This window comes from Lagopus leucura, unplaced genomic scaffold (assembly GCF_019238085.1).
Source record: "Lagopus leucura isolate 7727_CA_CO unplaced genomic scaffold, USGS_WTPT01 Super-Scaffold_73, whole genome shotgun sequence".
NCBI classification, from domain to species: domain Eukaryota; kingdom Metazoa; phylum Chordata; class Aves; order Galliformes; family Phasianidae; genus Lagopus; species Lagopus leucura.
Window position 1 is genome coordinate 93,401,567 of NW_024962252.1, and position 16,651 is coordinate 93,418,217.

At 43.1% G+C, this 16,651-nt stretch overlaps 1 protein-coding gene across 1 annotated transcript in view; it reads left to right on the plus strand.

The window, feature by feature from the left end:
* Nucleotides 1-883: 883 nt before the first annotated feature.
* LOC122186342 (calpain-13-like) overlaps nucleotides 884-16,651 on the plus strand; it is a 32,051-nt gene continuing 16,283 nt past the window's right edge. The window contains exons 1-10 of the mRNA XM_042882915.1: nucleotides 884-1,130; nucleotides 4,248-4,317; nucleotides 5,145-5,263; nucleotides 7,772-7,905; nucleotides 9,493-9,667; nucleotides 10,631-10,699; nucleotides 11,695-11,780; nucleotides 12,412-12,486; nucleotides 13,309-13,475; nucleotides 14,734-14,879. Of these exons, the coding sequence (XP_042738849.1) occupies nucleotides 894-1,130; nucleotides 4,248-4,317; nucleotides 5,145-5,263; nucleotides 7,772-7,905; nucleotides 9,493-9,667; nucleotides 10,631-10,699; nucleotides 11,695-11,780; nucleotides 12,412-12,486; nucleotides 13,309-13,475; nucleotides 14,734-14,879 (1,278 nt within the window). The 5' untranslated portion in view covers nucleotides 884-893. The remainder of the gene's footprint in view (nucleotides 1,131-4,247; nucleotides 4,318-5,144; nucleotides 5,264-7,771; nucleotides 7,906-9,492; nucleotides 9,668-10,630; nucleotides 10,700-11,694; nucleotides 11,781-12,411; nucleotides 12,487-13,308; nucleotides 13,476-14,733; nucleotides 14,880-16,651) is intronic.

Sequence of the window (16,651 nt, forward strand, 5' to 3'; positions counted from 1 at the left end):
TTAGTTTTAATTTGAGTTTTGGAATTAGTAATCAGTTTTGCTGGAACACTGTTGCAAGAAATAGATCTTCGCATGCATGGGGCTTGGGCACAGTTTCAAATGAGTATTTGTTAAGAAGAAGCCATTCCCTTGTCATGTTATGGTACATTACATGAGATTTATTTCCATTGTATTAAAAACTGCAAGCCCAAGGGGAATGTTCTCTCATCCTGTTGGCTAAGGGTGATTTCTGAAATCTATAGGACTTTTTTTTTTCTTCTTTTTCTCTCTCTCTCTTTTTTTTTTTTTTTTTTTTTGGTTGGGGCTTTTAATTAAGATAATAGAACACAAAATCTCCTTGTTTTTCTGTGCTGTAGTTACAATGCAAGATGTCCAAGGGACTTGAAGCACCGAGATGGGTGGTAGCACTAAATGTGGGGCAAGGTGCCTGGGTCATACCTACACTGGGGCTCAAGAAATCCAAGGCTTAGCTGTTATTGGAGCCTTTTGCTCCCATTGTACTGCACCAGCAACACACCAGATCCAGCAAGCTATTTGCTTGATAGGAAAGACTTTTTTACCTACTAAAAGAAATTTTCAAAGCAATGGCATCCAGTGACTTGAAAGTGAAGCTAAACAGCAGGCTAGATATTAGCACAGCAAAGTTAATTAAAGGAGGAGGATGCCTTGCCCACGGCATGTGGTAGATTTTCCAGTGCTAACTGTTAAATCTGGCTGGTGTAGAATTTCACCATATATATGAAATGCCTTCTCCTAAGCGAATTGTACCTTGCCTTGTGAATTGTATAAGTTGAAGCATTTTAAAAAAGAGGGGTTCATACTTCAGGGCACCACTTCAGATTGGATAGCTAATGGCTGTCTGTGTCTCTCTTCCTTCACAGGAAAGGGGCACAATGCTCCATCTCAGCTCGGCTCTGAGGTTGGAGCAAGGCATGCAAACAGCAGGGATAACAGGAGGCCTCCAGAACCTGAGGAAATTTAATAATCAGGACTTTGAGCACCTGCGATCCCTGTGTCTGAGCCAAGGTCTGTTGTTTGAGGATGACACCTTCCCTGCTGATATCAGCTCCATTGGTCCTAACCTGCTCCCAAAGGATGAGCTGCAGCAAATAGTGTGGAAGAGGCCAAGGGTGAGTTTTGCTAGCCAAAGTATTTCGTGTTACTGCTGCTGGATGTGGGTGCTGATGCCTTCATCTTGAGGTCTGTGCTAAGCAGGGAAATGTAACCCGAGGGGAACACTGGGCATGCAACACTGAAAGAAGGCATCCTTTGTTGTAGGACATGTGGGAGGAAGTTGACCTATTGACAGCATCTTCTTCTGCATGTCTAGTGTGTGAACTGCCTTTTGCAGACCAGGGCAGCAAGGAGAGGGATGCTGTAAACATCTGTTTTGACCTGAAAAGTGAGCTGATTTGGAATGGGAGTTCCTGGAGGGGTAGGTCAGTCATCTGAAATGTCCCTTTTCCTAACTGTGCAGTAGTTGTGGCTTTCCATTAGATGGGAATTGCTCCAGACCTGTTTTCAACACCAAGCCCTCATGGTAGAGATTTTTGCATGTGGTGCTTCAAGCATTAATCGTCCCTCAGTGAAGACTTGGGGAACATCTGCTGCTGCAGTTAGTATCTAAAAAGTATTGGGGAAAACAGTAAAATTTCAGGCAATGCTTGTCTTATGGGACTCGCTACTTATTTAAGTCATAGAAGTTTCATTATTTGATACAGTCATTTTGCAGAAGGGCTTTCCCACATTTGACCTCTCCTCCTCCTCTGCCCTTTGCAAAGTAGGTGCAGGTATTTCAGGAACAGAATGCTTATCCTAATTCTACACTTCTTTGGGTGATGCTTTCTTTATTGGCACTTTCTTTAATTCCCAGAGATTTCCCGGAAACAGCATCAACGTTAAAGAAATCTGAACACAGAAACTGAATAAACAGAACCAAGCCCTTAAAAAAAAAAAAAAAAAAAAAAAAAAAAAAAGTGTTTCGGAATTAGGATCTTTGCACACAGCTAAGCTGAGCTGCAGTTCCTGCTGCATCAGTCTTGTCTTATCTGTAGCCAGAGGGGAGAAACAGACAACTTCTATTCAGACAATAAAGCAGATGGTAGCTTGGAGTTAACCTAAAAACTTAGCTTTAATGGCATGGGGGAGGAATGCAGAAACACCTATCAAATACAAAGAAATAAAAATAGAGAAAACAAATGTACATAGTCGTGTAAGCTGCCTTAAGCAAACTATGGAAATGTGAGGCTCCCTTATATCCTGTTCAGTATTTCTCCTTTCAAAGTCTTGAGGTTTGTCCCCTATTTACCTCCTTTGTTTGTAGTTGCCATTGTGTTTTAGGCTGAACCACACAAAGGAGTTGCAGGTGCAATCTGAATGGGTTTCTGCCTCCAGTGATGGCTGTTCTCCAGCAGGGCTTTCCTCTCAGGCTGGTGGGCTCCCTTCTGTGCAGTCCAAGCACCTCTATCCCAGCTGAGACAGAGAGCTGGGGCAGGTTTTGAAGGCACTGAGATATTTGTGCTGAAAAGATGTGAACGGGAATTGAGTTATCCTGCTGCAAAGCAAGAAATTGAGTTCTGGTGGTGCAGGCAAAACCCCTTAAGATTAGCCTGTTTTTTCTAACTGTTGATAGAGCCTCGAGACAAGAAAGTCCTTTGACCCCCAGTGGATGGAATATATATGGATGTATGCAGGAGGAGCAGCAGAGCTTACTTTTCATCACCCTATCAGACAGCACTGCAATGGGCAGACCTTTGGTCTGAGCCAGTGCTGTGCATTCCTTGTTCTTCCTTCCCTTGCTAGTCTGACTGGTTCACTTCTGCGCTGGCTACTCTGTGGAGGTTTCCTGTGGATTCGGGTGTGAACATCAGTGTATGCCTGATTCATCCTCAGCACAGAGCTAGGAAATTCCCTCAGCATGGAGAACAGTGGTAGCGGCTTTGCCTCTTAATCCAGAGCAGTGCTGTAACAGGCACAGCAGTGTTGCTGAATTAAGATTTGTCTAGCTGCGAGGAGAGTTTAGCTTCCAAACATCACCAATCTTTTTATTATTCTTCGCTTCCAGGGCACTAATAAGCCACAAATAAAAATATATCCTCTTCAGAGTTAAAGTTACAGCAACAGCTCAAGCTGGGTGTTTCTGAGGAAGGACTGCAAGCAAAGAAATCCCTAGGCAGTTTTGCCCTTACACTCTACATTCCCAAGCCCTCACCTGTCAGTCCAATAGTACCAATATCTGAAAGACTTTCTGCTTTGGATTGGTTCCATTCATTGTCTCTAGGTGAGCTGTTTTCTCCTGTCTGCAGGACTTATGACTGCTGATGGCTGTGGTCTGTCAATGCAGTTTTTCTTAATTTCTTATTTTCCAGTTGGAGCTGGCTCTGTAGCCCTCCTTACTTGCAGATGTGTAAAAGTTCATCAGTCTTAGGCTTCTGCTAAGTTAGCTACTAGTGCTAAGCAGGATCTATACAGCATTCTATTATACAGGTAGTGTACCAAACACAGAAATGGAAGAACCCAGGGGAAAATACTACAAAGCCTCATAATGGTTTCTTGTGAAACACAGCAAACTTTCAAGAAACACAAATCTAGCTTCTGTGTTTATCATGCAATTTGAGTGCTAATGGATTGTGAAGTCTGCATACCAATGTGCAAAGTAACTAGGCACATAGCTATGCTTTCAATAACAGCCAGTAGTTCCTGATGCTTTATGCCCACTATATTTCCTTGGAAGAATGAGGAGCTAATTGGAGACTTCCTTTCCTCCCTTTCCTTCTGCTGGAAAAGGGCTAGGTTTCTAAAGTGCTGCTCCCATCACAAACGTAGATTAGACTAGAATAGAAGAATAGTTGAGTTGAAAGGGACATACAGATGTCATTAGGTCCAGCTGCCTGACCGCCTCAGGGCTAACCAAAAGTTAAAGCATGTTAATGAGGACATTATCTGCTTTGGCAGTGGGATTGGACACGATGATCTCTGGAGGTCCCTTCCAACCCCTACAATTCTGTGATTCTGTGATCCAAATGCCTCTTGATCACTGACAGCCATGGGGAATTCACCACCTCGCTAGGAATCCAATTCCATGAAAACTTTATGGTTTGGCAGCTGGGCACAGAGCCCTCTGAAAGGTGTTTGTAGCATTGGACAAACCCAAATGAGAAGCCAGTTAGGGACTCAGAAAGGGGCAGGAACTTGTGGCTGGCAGAGGCTGGGTCCCTACACTTCTCTTGGCATTTTCTTTCTTTCAGGAGCTTCTGAGAAACCCCTTTTTTATAATGGACGGAGTTAGCAGATTTGATATTATTCAAGGAGAAATAGGTAAGCTTATTCCTGTTTTGGAAAAGATTGACAGGGAGCAATAACCTGTGCTTGCTTTGTGATTCTGAGTTCTTGGTGGAAAGGCATGAATCATGGTAACCTCGGTAAACAGTGTAGTTCACTCCAGACTGCTGCAAGTCTGCATGCAATTTATTGGAGATATTTAACAGGATTACCAAATGCAGGAGCTCTAATCCCTGCTACTTTAGCATATATGGCACCCACTCTCTCTATATAAGGACAAGGTCTAAATAAATCCAGGTAGAAACTTTGAATACAAGGGTTAAATATAATTATTGGGTAAGTAGGTACAGCTCTGATATGTATTTCATCCTAACATCTTCATCTGGTCACTCTTACTGTTTTGTGTTTTTTTCTTTTCCTATAATACTTCTGTCCATCTTCTACACTACTCAGACAGATATGTGTCTACATCTCATATCAGTTCCATCTTTTCCTTCCAGCTCATAATCATCTTTGTCTTTGAGAGCAGCTCCCGTACTGTAAGAGCTGTCTTCCTTTTTCTCACCTCACTGGGAGCTGTGAAGGTTTTCTATGCTACTTTCTAGGCTGCAGATCTCAACATGACCACAAAAGTATGAAAGTAGCCAAGGATTGTTAAGTGGCATCAGGGCTCCCATGGGGCATTACTGGTGAATGCTAGGTTGCTTTTCAATGTTTTTGAAGAACAGAAGGAAGACAGAAGAATACTGGCTTCTTTTAATAAGCTGCTTCTTAGATGTCTAAGTCTATTCTTCTGATGAGCCAGTTATTTTCTGCAACAGTGAATAACTTACTGAATGGTCTGGATTTTTCCCTTGCTCGAGGTGACTGCTGGATGCTGGCTGCCCTGGGCTCCCTGACAATGCAGAAGCGATTTTTGGAGAATGTTTTACCAAAGGACCAAGGATTCCAGAGTGATTATGCTGGGATTTTCCATTTTCGGGTAAGTAATCTGCCATATTTGTACTGCTCAGGCTTGGCTGGTTGGATTATTTAGGGATCCAAAAATCTCAACATCCTCGAGTGCTTTGGTTCTGAGAACCAATTAAGAACTCTGTGGTAAATCCCAAATTTTCTAGTGGGTCCTCCTTTTCCAGGTGGTACAATCAAACTCCTGGGAATTTGAAGCCCTTTCTGAAAGTTATGACTTGTACCCACTCCAGAGGTATAGGTACCAGTTGTTTGGATGGATCTGTGTACACAGATAGTCTAGATGATGTTCTGGTTTCTGCTTTGATTTGTTGTGGCTGTCAGTGCACTTATGGTTTTTATCTACTTGGACTCATTTTCTGTTTTCCAGTATGCTTCAACTTTCCCTATTAGCTGGGTAGTACTTGAAATTGCAAACCCTGGGAGACAGGTCAGAGGAACGGATTCAGAGAGAGGAGCAAAGTCCTGTAGTAAATTTCACTTCCTACCAACTCTTGATATCCTCTGAATCTCTCAGGTAAGAGACAGGGAGATGTGAGTGACTGTCAGGCCCTGCTTGCTTGCATCTGAGTCAATCAAATATCTTATGGGATTAGAAGCATTTGCCATACCATTAAGCTCTGAAAGCTAAATGGGAACTAGAGAGAATCAGTATATTACTTGGCCACTCATCATTTTCCTTTTTTCAGAAGTCTGTTTTGCTATACACAAAGAGCTCTGGCAGTGACACTTCTTTTACCCCTTGGAGCTCTCATGGATCAGCACCAGGAAGATTATCTCATAGGCAGGATAAATTTCTGTTCCTTTGCTCCTCTGAATATCAGATGTTTCTGCCTTGGCCCTTTTCCAACATGCAGAGGTGCATTACGTGAGGCAACCCAGCTGAAGGGATTCTAGACCACTTAAATGAAAAAGATGCAAGCTAAATTTTCTCTCCTGAGAGCTCTGAAAGGATTAGTTAGGAACAACCCTTAAATCTTAAGCAATATAAATACCTTATGTATTTGAAAATGTTTTTCCTGACATCTCATCTGCAAATCAATACAACTGTTTCTGGCTTTCCTCAAGTGATAAACCCCTGAGAAAGCTACTCGGAATGGAAATGACTTCTCGGCAATGTCTTTCAATTACTCCATCACAGACGTTTTACTGCCATCCACAGGCAAAGCCACCAGACCTCAGTTCAGTGAAGAATCTCAAGACAAATCATATAAGCTCCAATTTTTGTATTAGAATAATGTTTTCCTTCCTGGATCTGGAGTGCATTGCCTCTCAGCAGTACGAGGGGTTGCTCCAGGCTTCCTCCACAGTGCCGGCTGCTCATCAGCAAGAATTAAGGGTGTTAAGCTTTTCATCAGCAGTAGTTAAGATGAATAGCATTTTTGTCTAGAGAATATTTAAAATGACTTTATTTCACCAGGGATGTTTAAAGAGCTATGTAAACTGTGCAACTGGGACGTCAGGCTCCACGTAACCTCCAAAAACTTAAAGGACCTACGTGGATTAAGTTAGTCTTGTGTTTTTACAGGAATCCCTTTTTCTGCTACATAAACTGATACCTCTGAGGCAGGGTCTGCCACATGTGAGCAAGGTACTCCTTGTTCAGCCTGGGAAAAGAAACAGAAATGTTTCTCAGGGACTCCAAGGGCTTATGGCAGAGTGCATCAACTTAAAATGGGAATCTGACCTGATCTGGTCTTGTCCTTTTCTAAAAGAACAGCTCACTTTGAGATTTTTCACTGGCCAAAGCTGGTGAAATAAAATGGTAGACTAAATCTTTTGCTGGCATACTTCCACTGGAGGCCTTAGCATTACTGCAAATAAGAACTTGGCCTCTTATGACTGTGAATCATGCTAAGGTACATTAATCTGCTAATGACTCTGGAAATGGCTCCTTTAGGCCATCCCCACGGACCTCCTTTCCAGCCTTCTCCATTAAAAGGTTCCATCAGCTGGAAACATCTGTTCTGTCCACTACCTGCATCCTCCTCATCTATCGAGGAGATGGATAATGCCTCAAAACGATCTTTAGTCACTACACTGTCCCTCTCCACAACAGCACATATCTGAGTCTTAATTGAAATATGGAGAAAGGAAAATCTAGGGACCTGATCTTGACAGAGACTCTCTGGACAAGGCTGTGTTGCGGGGGAAAATCCAAGTGTGAGGCTCACCAAACTGTCTGCTCAATTGTTTATCAACTGAAGCTCCTGCTGTCACCCAATAATATTAGCGTATTTCCCATATTGAATCTTTTCCTCCCACTGACTGCAGGACTGTTTGTTTCCAAATGATATCCTCTGCCATGGGAAATAGTCACGTGGTAGCTTGGTCCACAAGTTAGACCATTAGCCTGAAGTAGTTTGGGAGAGAATTTGCACATATCCATGCTTTAGATTAATTCCTGTGCTGCTTCAGGAGACAGTTGCTTGGCATGAATATAAGCTCTTAAAAAGGGCTCATTCTTTTCTTTCTCTTTTTCTTTTCTTTTTTTTTTTTTTTTTTTTTTTTTTTCCTTCAGTTCTGGCAATTTGGAGACTGGGTGGATGTAGTGATAGATGACCGGCTGCCTTTCCTAAATGGGAATTACCTGTCTGTACACCCTCGAACATCAAATGAATTCTGGCCATCCTTGTTGGAAAAAGCATATGCCAAGTAAGTCAGTTCTCCTACCCAGTGCTGAGTGCTTTATGGGGTGGCTTCACCCCCTGCTTCACAGAGATCACAAAGGGAGAAACTGAGGCTCACAGCTGTGCGTGTTGTCCTGTGCTTTTATAAGAAACTGGCTGTGTGCAAGCACAGGATCAATATAACCTGGAGATGTAGGTCTCGTGCTGAGGACCTAAATGTACTCTGTCCAACTCTGGGATGTTAGTGTCTGAGAAGTAAAATGAAGAAGGTAATGACTAGCTACACAAAGGGGTTATGCTTCCCTTCATTTTTTTTAAGCAAATTTCTTCACTTCTGTGTTCCTTTCTATATTTTTCTGTTTAAAACTGCAGACTGTGCAGGGATTACCTCTGTAGTCACCAAGAGACCATGCAGATGTTGGGTGGAGACAATGAGATCAGGATGTTATTCTTTAGCATTGGTAACGCTGCCTGTTATTAAATACTCTGAAGAGAAATTCCCATGCTAGAGTGAAGTCTGAAGGGCTGGGGCTTGGCAGACGTTTCCTGGAACAAACTGTTGTGAAGTACAAACTGGTAATGAGAGCTAATTATTTCAGCAAATCCGGTTGAGAATCAGCAAATGCTAAAGCAGCATCTGAGTAACTCAAGAATAGGATTCTTTTTTTGCTCTGAGATATTTCAGAGGAGCTGGTAGCAGTTTGCTGCATAAGATTTTATTTACAAAGCAAAGCAAACCTCTGCTAAATTAAATTTGCAGGAGATGCTCTTTATGAGATTCCCACTTGAGAAGCTTCTCCCCAGTGCCCGTGACTAATTCTTTTCATCTGTGGAGGACAGGGACAATTCTTCAAAATACAGTTAGCCACAGACTTCATTTGATTGTGTACATTAAATACAGTGTGCGTAGTGAGCTTTAACAGCATGATCTACCTCTTCTAAATACAACGTGTTCCAGCTTATTTGCTGCCTCTATAAAAAGCGCATGATAAAGACAGAAGAAATGTGTTGACAACGTTAAATTATTGCCCTCTTGCACTCTAGCAGAGTAATTTGGGAACAGTGTTGAAAACTTTTTTCTGTTTTGCATTGGAAATACAGAGAAGTGACCTCTATTTTCCAATTGCAAAAGGAATTCTGGTTGTTTCTGTGAAGAGCCATGACAGAGTATTACGTAGGAATTAACAGCTCACCTTCATTTAGCTGAAGCATCCATTTAAACTAATCGTGTTTGGCTCCCTTCTGGTTCAGAAGAAAGAAACTGAATACTTGAGGATGAGACTCAACTCATCCCCCTAAAGCGTGTCTGCTGGCACAAGATGCACCTTACGTATTTCCTACTATCCATAATGACTCCAGACAGGTGCTCCAGCTCTGGGTGAATACACTGAAGGAAGTCCTCCTGCCTCATTCATCCCAGAGGATATGTGTTTGTCTGGGCATTTATTTCAGTCATGTTGCCTTTCATTACCTGACCTCATGACCTGGCCCTAACGTCTCTGGCTCTCCCATTTTCACTGTCTCAGTACCTGTGTTCATTTCAGAAGCCATCACTGTCCACTGTTTAATAAAACCACGGTGTGAGGACTACTGAAATTTTTTCTGTTCTCAGGCTGCAGGGCTCCTACCAGAACTTGCACGGGGGCTACATTTCTGATGCTTTAGTAGACTTCACAGGTGGAGTCCAAATGCAGTTCTCATTAAAGGACCCCCCTCCTGATCTGGAGGATATTCTGAAAGCTGCTAGCAAATCTCAGTGTCTGATGGGATGTAGCACCTCAGGCCGGGTGAGTCACAAGGCCAGAAGCACATCTTGGTTTGCTACGTTTGCAGCAAGTTTACTCATTTGAGTGAAAAAAGGACATCCATAATCACTCTGTTTCATGGCCACAGCTCATGGATGCCTGGTGAGATCTTGGCAGCAGAAAGTAAATAAGGTTATGCAATGTGGAATGTAAAGGCTTTTGGGTAGATGCAGATGGTTTGAATGTGGATGTGGATAACAGTTGTGGATGGAGGGAAGACTCACATCCCTCTCTGAGGGGCCTTCTTCCCATTTTGACCTTGATAGAATCAATTACTCAGCTGTCTCTGAGCTTTGTGTGTCTCCTAGCTAATTCCACTGTGACTGAGTGCTATCTTCCTGCAGCAGGGCTGATTTTGGTCTTATAGCTTTGTGACTGATTCTAGAAAAGCCAAAATGTTCCTGTCTTCTGTAAGGGGATACTGTTATCATATCATGATTTGCAGGCTACTGATATTAATGCTGTGAAGCTGGAAAATATTTTGTGATGTATTAAGTACTTTCATTAAAAGACTTGACAAGGGCTTATACAGCATGTCAAGGAAAACTGCAAGGCACGTTCCATTGCTTCTGTATTGTCTGGTTTGTCAGGACAGAAAGTTTGGCTATTGCAAGCTGGTGAAAGACAAATCCCTCAGGTCAGGTGCATAACATTGGGCTGTAGTGAGATGTTGAGGCTCTCATCCTCCTAGCAGCCCAATCCACATCATGTTGTAGTTGCACCAGCTCTGTACCATTAAAAATTTTCAACTGTGGGAAGATGTGTGCTTTTGTTATATTTCCTGAACAGCTCATAGCTGCAGTCATGTTTCTCTGGAGCTGGTACATCTCAGATAATGCTGAAATTAAAACTGAGTCTCTTTCTCCCATGCCAGTTCTGGGAGTCAACGACCATTCCCTTGCAGTATGGCAGAGAGATAGAAGCTGTATTTTCACTCTTTTGCAGATGAGAAACACAGTATTAAGGAATGGGATTGTGCAAGGTCATGCATACACTGTCACAGGAGCCGTGAAGGTGAGATTGTGCAGTTGTTCCTGCCTAGCGGTCTCATACTGGTTGTCCACCACAGGGATGTGGAAGGCAGCCACACTGCTGTTCCAATCTGAGTAATTGTAATTAACTTTCCACCATTAGGAGAGATTTCTGAAAGTATTTAGTTCAAATTTTGGGAGATACAGAGGTTCTAGCACAATGAGAAGAGGGTATCAGAATCCTGTAATTTTTCCTGATGAGAAGTTTCTGGCTGGCCCTCCCAGGGTTGGGACTAGATTCCAAATCCTGTTGGAGAAAGGAGCGGTCTCTTCTAGCTTCCTGCTGCTCATGATATGTGCAGAAAGGAGAACACGTATGTCTCATTTACAGGAGAGTCAAGGCATCCCATGTGCTGCAGGGATGTGGTCAGGAGCTTGCCCAGGCCATTGGATTTTTGCATATGGGAAGAGAGTGTCGTGGCATTTTTTTTTCCAGCACTGTCAGTGTGCGTAAGGAGGCCAGAAGCAAAAGTATACTTTTCCTTTCCACTTCTGCCATTTCATTTTCACTCTGAAGGTGTGTTTCTTCTGTCTTCAAACAGTGACACCAGAAACTCCAGATATGGAAGCCATGATATTGTAGAAACAGAGAAACAGGTTTTATTTATCATCACCTCTCCATGCTGACTGTCAACATTTGCACAATGCAGTCAAGTGGCCTCCTCTCCCAAAGTCTTTGCTAGGACACAGTGTTAGATGTGCAGAACTCGCATTGGACTTTCCCAGAGCTGTTGAAGTTGTGGCACGGCAGCAAGGTTGCCATTTCTGTGTCAACTTTCTGCTATTTGCTGTCCTTGGGAAAGCAAGGGCATCTCCATCATTACTCCTTTACTAGCAGGAAAAGGCACTGTCTTTTTAGCTGCAGTTAAGCCAGGCTTCCATAGTACAGATGTATTTTATTTCCCATATTATCGCTGAATATCACGCTTATGAAAAGCTGTGACTGAGATTTGTTTTGTTTTTTTTCCATCTTTACAGATACGATTCAAGAACCACTGGGAACATATCATCAGAGTCTGGAATCCATGGGGCCACGGGGAGTGGAAGGGGACCTGGAGTGATGGGTATGGCCTCAAAACTTCCATCTCCTAAGGCAAATCACTCTTGTATAGGCTAATTCTAAAAGTATCTCTACCTCACACCCATTGTAATGAAACAAACGCTTCTAAATCAAGAAGCCTAATAGCCTTGATTCCAGTTGCAAAGAAATCCAGCTGAGAAAACTCATGAAGCATTGCTTTCATATGTACTCATTGCAAAGCCTAGCTCAGGTATACCTTTTTGTCGATGTATGCATTTTTCTCAGTGGGTAAACTGCATAGATTGAGTTATTGATTATGTTTATCTTGCATTCAACAGAAAGTACAACCCTCCCTTAATTATAAACATGCTGCTTAGAAACAATACATCCGACTGGCTAACGTGCCCTCTGCACACTGCTGTGCTATCAGCACTGAGAAGCATTAGGGGCAGGGGGCAGACGCAGGATTTCCCATTCTAGGGTGGGTAACCCTAAGCAGAGCACAGATGCCCTATTTGCTAGTCTTGGTTATGAGAATATTAACACAAATCTGTTCCCACGTGCAGTATCTTACCCCTCTTCATCCCTCTCAACTTGATGAACTGGGTAGAGGAATAGACTGGCTGGAAAGATGGAAACTTGTACCTCTCACAGCTGTTTGTTCCTGTTTGCAGCTCTCCAGAATGGGACTATGTTGAGCCTGAAATTAAGGAAGAGCTCTACAGAAAGAAAAATGATGGAGAATTCTGGTATTTCCCAACTGATCCTTTTGTCTATCAGGCTTTCTCTGTGTGTTCATTGTAAAAGAAGGGTCATTTGGGCATTTCTTTTCTCTATCTTAGTAATGGTTCAAAGCACGCCTGTGTTAGTTGTGGGCAAACAGCAAATTGTTGCAATGGTATCAGAGGAAACAAGGCTTGAAGAAGTAAAACTGGCCAATACTATGCAACAAGCTGATGGGAAAAAAAAGTAGTAGTAGTGAAAATCCAGCTTCGTGAGACCTAGTGATTTTGTCACTCTCTCCAAGTGACTAGCTTGAACTTCAGACTGCTCAGAGGAATAAGTAGTTGAGCTCCTAGGGCTCGTGCACCTGACTGCTCTGCAAGTGCTTGTGGCTTTTCACAGCCTCCGGTTACTCTCAGATCCAGTTAGCCATGGATTAGCTATTCTCTATAAAAGCTCTTATTCTTCAGAAAGTGCACGCTTTCCCTGAGGAAGACGGGAATGAACAACAAATGGGTCTGGGATGGACACTGCAGGCTTGAGCAAAGCATGGAAGGCAGGACAGGACACTGCAGTGGGATAGTACAAGGCACTATGGCAAGGATGTGCTGGGGATAGCAGGACTCCATCAGGGCACTACTGAACATGCCCTTTAATTTTGCTGGGGCTCTACGTGCATTTGGGGCACCCTAAATGCACTGAGAGCTAACTTGTACTGCTAAGTGTCAGCCAAGCTTGTCTGCACCCTGTGCCACTGCTGTGTAACCCTGTTTTGAAGACACTGAGGGGTTGAACAGGAATATCCAACTGGTGTCTCAGACTGAAAGGTGTGCCTTTCTCCTTTGCAGGATGTCCTATGAAAACTTTCGGGAGCAGTTTTCCTGGCTGTGTGTTTGTAACTGCACCCCAACATTTCTGGACTTTGGAGATCAGCACCACACAGGATGGTCTGTGGACAGACACATCAACCTGTGGAGCCCATTGCTCGCTACTGGCAGGAATGACTGGTCCTCTGGTAATAAATGCTACCTGCAGTCACCCAATCCTCTCCTCTACACCGGGGCTTACACTGAAACATTCGCCGTGAGCACCAGTTAGCAGAAATATTGATTGGTAGTTGTTAATGCCTGCTCTTTCTCATTACAGCACCTATCAGCTAGGGAAATGGATAGAAAGCAGTGGCACTGGCTGCTGAGTTGGGGGAAAAAAAAAAAAAAAAAGAGAAGAGGGCTTGTGATTTAGAGATTCTAGGCTGCCTAAAATCAAAATGTGCTTGTCTATGTTCTTTCAGCCTGTTGAAGTAGGTGCTTCAGGGGACCTCATCAGAAAGTCTAGTCTGGCAAATATGTGACTGGTCCCCCAGAGAAATAGGTACTCTGGAATCAAATGGATATGGAATGAAAGAATTGTGCTGCAAAGCTCAATTTGAACAAGGTCTTTTGACCAGATAAAACTGTGCGTTTTACTGGAGAGCCTGAAGCACAGCATAACCATCTGATCAAAAGAGGCGATTCTCCCCTTAGTGCTGGTGCAGCCTCACTTTGAATGCTGTGTGCAGTTCTGGACTCCACAGTACAGAAGGGATATTAAGGTCCTTGAAAGAGCCCAGAGGAAGGCAACAAAGCTGGTAACAGGGCTGGAAGACATGTCATGTGAGGAGAGGCTGAGGACTGGTCTGGAGAAACTTTCAAGGCCTCTCAAAACATGGCTTCATGTCTAGGCTGACTTAAGTAGATGCTGACACCTCAGACCTTTTCCTCCAGTTTCACTTCTTGTCAGGGATGCTTCTTATTTATTAAACCTTTGGAATTTTTGTTCTGGCCCTCAGGACTGTCTTCTGCATCACAAACAGTAATAGGTAGGAAGAGGAGGATATCTTTGGATCATTTTGTGTTTTTCATTTATGTGCTTATGATCTCCAAAACGCAGTACTTTTTCAGCTCAGCCACAGGGTCAGCCAGGGGATTGAAAATCACTGCTTTCCTGCCTGGGGAAAGTGTGCCATGTAGGTGAAACAGAGACGGGTGGGTGAGAAATCTGCCTGACATTTATGACTTTGCCAGAGATTTCTGAAATGATTAATGGGCAATTAGTTTAACTCTAGATTCCTCAACCCCTGCTAATAAAGGGACTACAGTGCTTTGTTGCATCAAAAGCGTTTTGGAGAAGTAGTTAGCTCTTCTTCTGAGTCTTCATAAGCATGATCTAACACAAGGGGCTACTACTGGGATATCTAAGTGGCTATTACTAATCTAATAACACTTCCTCAGCAGGTGCAGTTTCAAAGAACCCTCAGTATTTCTTCAAAGTAACAAATTATGACCCCAAATCCTACAATGTGGTCATTTCACTCATACAAAAAAATGCAGAGGGTATGCAGGATGCACAAACATTGAAGATTGGCTTTTTTATCACCATGGTAAGCACAGTTAGATATTATGTAGATCTTGTTGTTTGTTACGTGGCTTATTATACCTGCACATGTAAATGAAGGATTTAATTGTCTTTGGACTGTCTTTTGGAGAGAAATCTATTTGGAGCAAGTTTCTGGATGTCTTCCATATTAAGACAGACCCAACACAAGAAGGATGTGGAGCTGTTGGAGCAGGTCCAGAGGAGGGCCACAAAGTTGAACAGAGGGCTGGAGAAACTCCCCTACAAGGATAGGCTGAAAGAGTTGGGGCTTTTCAGTCTAGAGAAGAGAAAACTCCAGGTGGACCTTATAGAGGTCTTCTAATGCCTGAAGGGAGCCTACAGGAAAGCTGGGGAGGCTTTTCTTCAGTGCCTGGAACTCACTATCTGTACTCAAGGGCATCCTCTGTGTGGATCTGTCAGATCTGTCAGCCCTCAGGGTGCCAAGAGACCAGCCATGCTGCTCAACTAGATCTGCCACTCCTGGTAAATGGGAAACCCAGTCCTTCCAGCACCCTCATCAGCTGTCCCCCAACAGTCACCAGACATGGAGATCCCTGCATGCGCTAGTTTGGTGCACGCCCATCTTGATTAGTCACTCATTTTGATAAAAAGGACCTTTGGTGGGTTGTCATGGCATAGTTCTATAGACCACTGGAAAGAGGTTTTTGTTTAGTCAGGAAGCTGTCCAGGCAAAAGGTTTGGTCTGTTTTCATATTGTTTTGCTCTCAAGGTCAGATGAAATTTGATGAGTGTGTCACTTCTGGCTGATGTGACCTCTGTAAGGTGTCAGCCCATGGCTCGCCTCAGGCTGAAGTTGACTTTGGCTCCAAGGTGCTCCCATGCAGGAGTTGAAGGGCAAAGTCACAGCAGCTGATCGCCAGGGCAATAGGATTTCTGTGGAACACCTTGGTAATGAAGGAAAGATGACCTTAGTGCTGTATTCCCTCAGATTATTCACAGTGTCTACCCTCAGTGCCTGAGAGTAGTCGGAAGTGGCATCTTCATGTAAGAAGTTTAAGAGGGGGCTCTTTTCAAAAGGAAAGTGCAATTGCCAAGATTCCTGTGGTTCATTCTTCCCCCTCAACTGCTTTTACTTCCATTATTCATCATCAGCATTATTCGCTGTTCGGTATCATTTGAGGCGCATCACATTGTCATTGGTAAGGGTGTCATCCATTGGCAGGATGAGAGGGGAATGCAGCACAGGCAAAGATGCAAGCCAGAATGGACATAGCTGATAGCTCTATGAAGCCTTTAATTAGGTATTGATGTGGAGAACTAATACATAGCTGTGAGGGAAGTTTAATGTTGTGTGTTAGAGCTGAGCAGTGTATAGAGTCTGATTCTTATCTCACACCAGTTTTGACTTCTTTGAGATATTAATCTGCTTCTGCTTTTTACCAGAAGGAATGTAGAATGAGACACAAAAGTAAAAAAGGATTGTGCCATTTATTTCTTCACAGTGCTGCCCATTTCTATCTGCTCCATATCTGACCCATAATATTTGGCAGTCTGCATACCTCCCAGCTCTCTGTAACAGTAGTCATCTTTTTTCTCCCTCCCAGAATAGCACTTTTATGCTATTTTTCTCCCAAAGGCATGGCTCATAAATAACCCTGCCACGCTGTACAACCATTCTAAATGGAATTTATACATGCTGAAGTATTTGGGGGAATGTGTTTAGTAAGGGTTTTTTATTATGCTATCTTTACATGTCATCATAATAATAGCTGTTGCATAACATTAGTTTCATCTCAGCAAACATACTGGAATAAT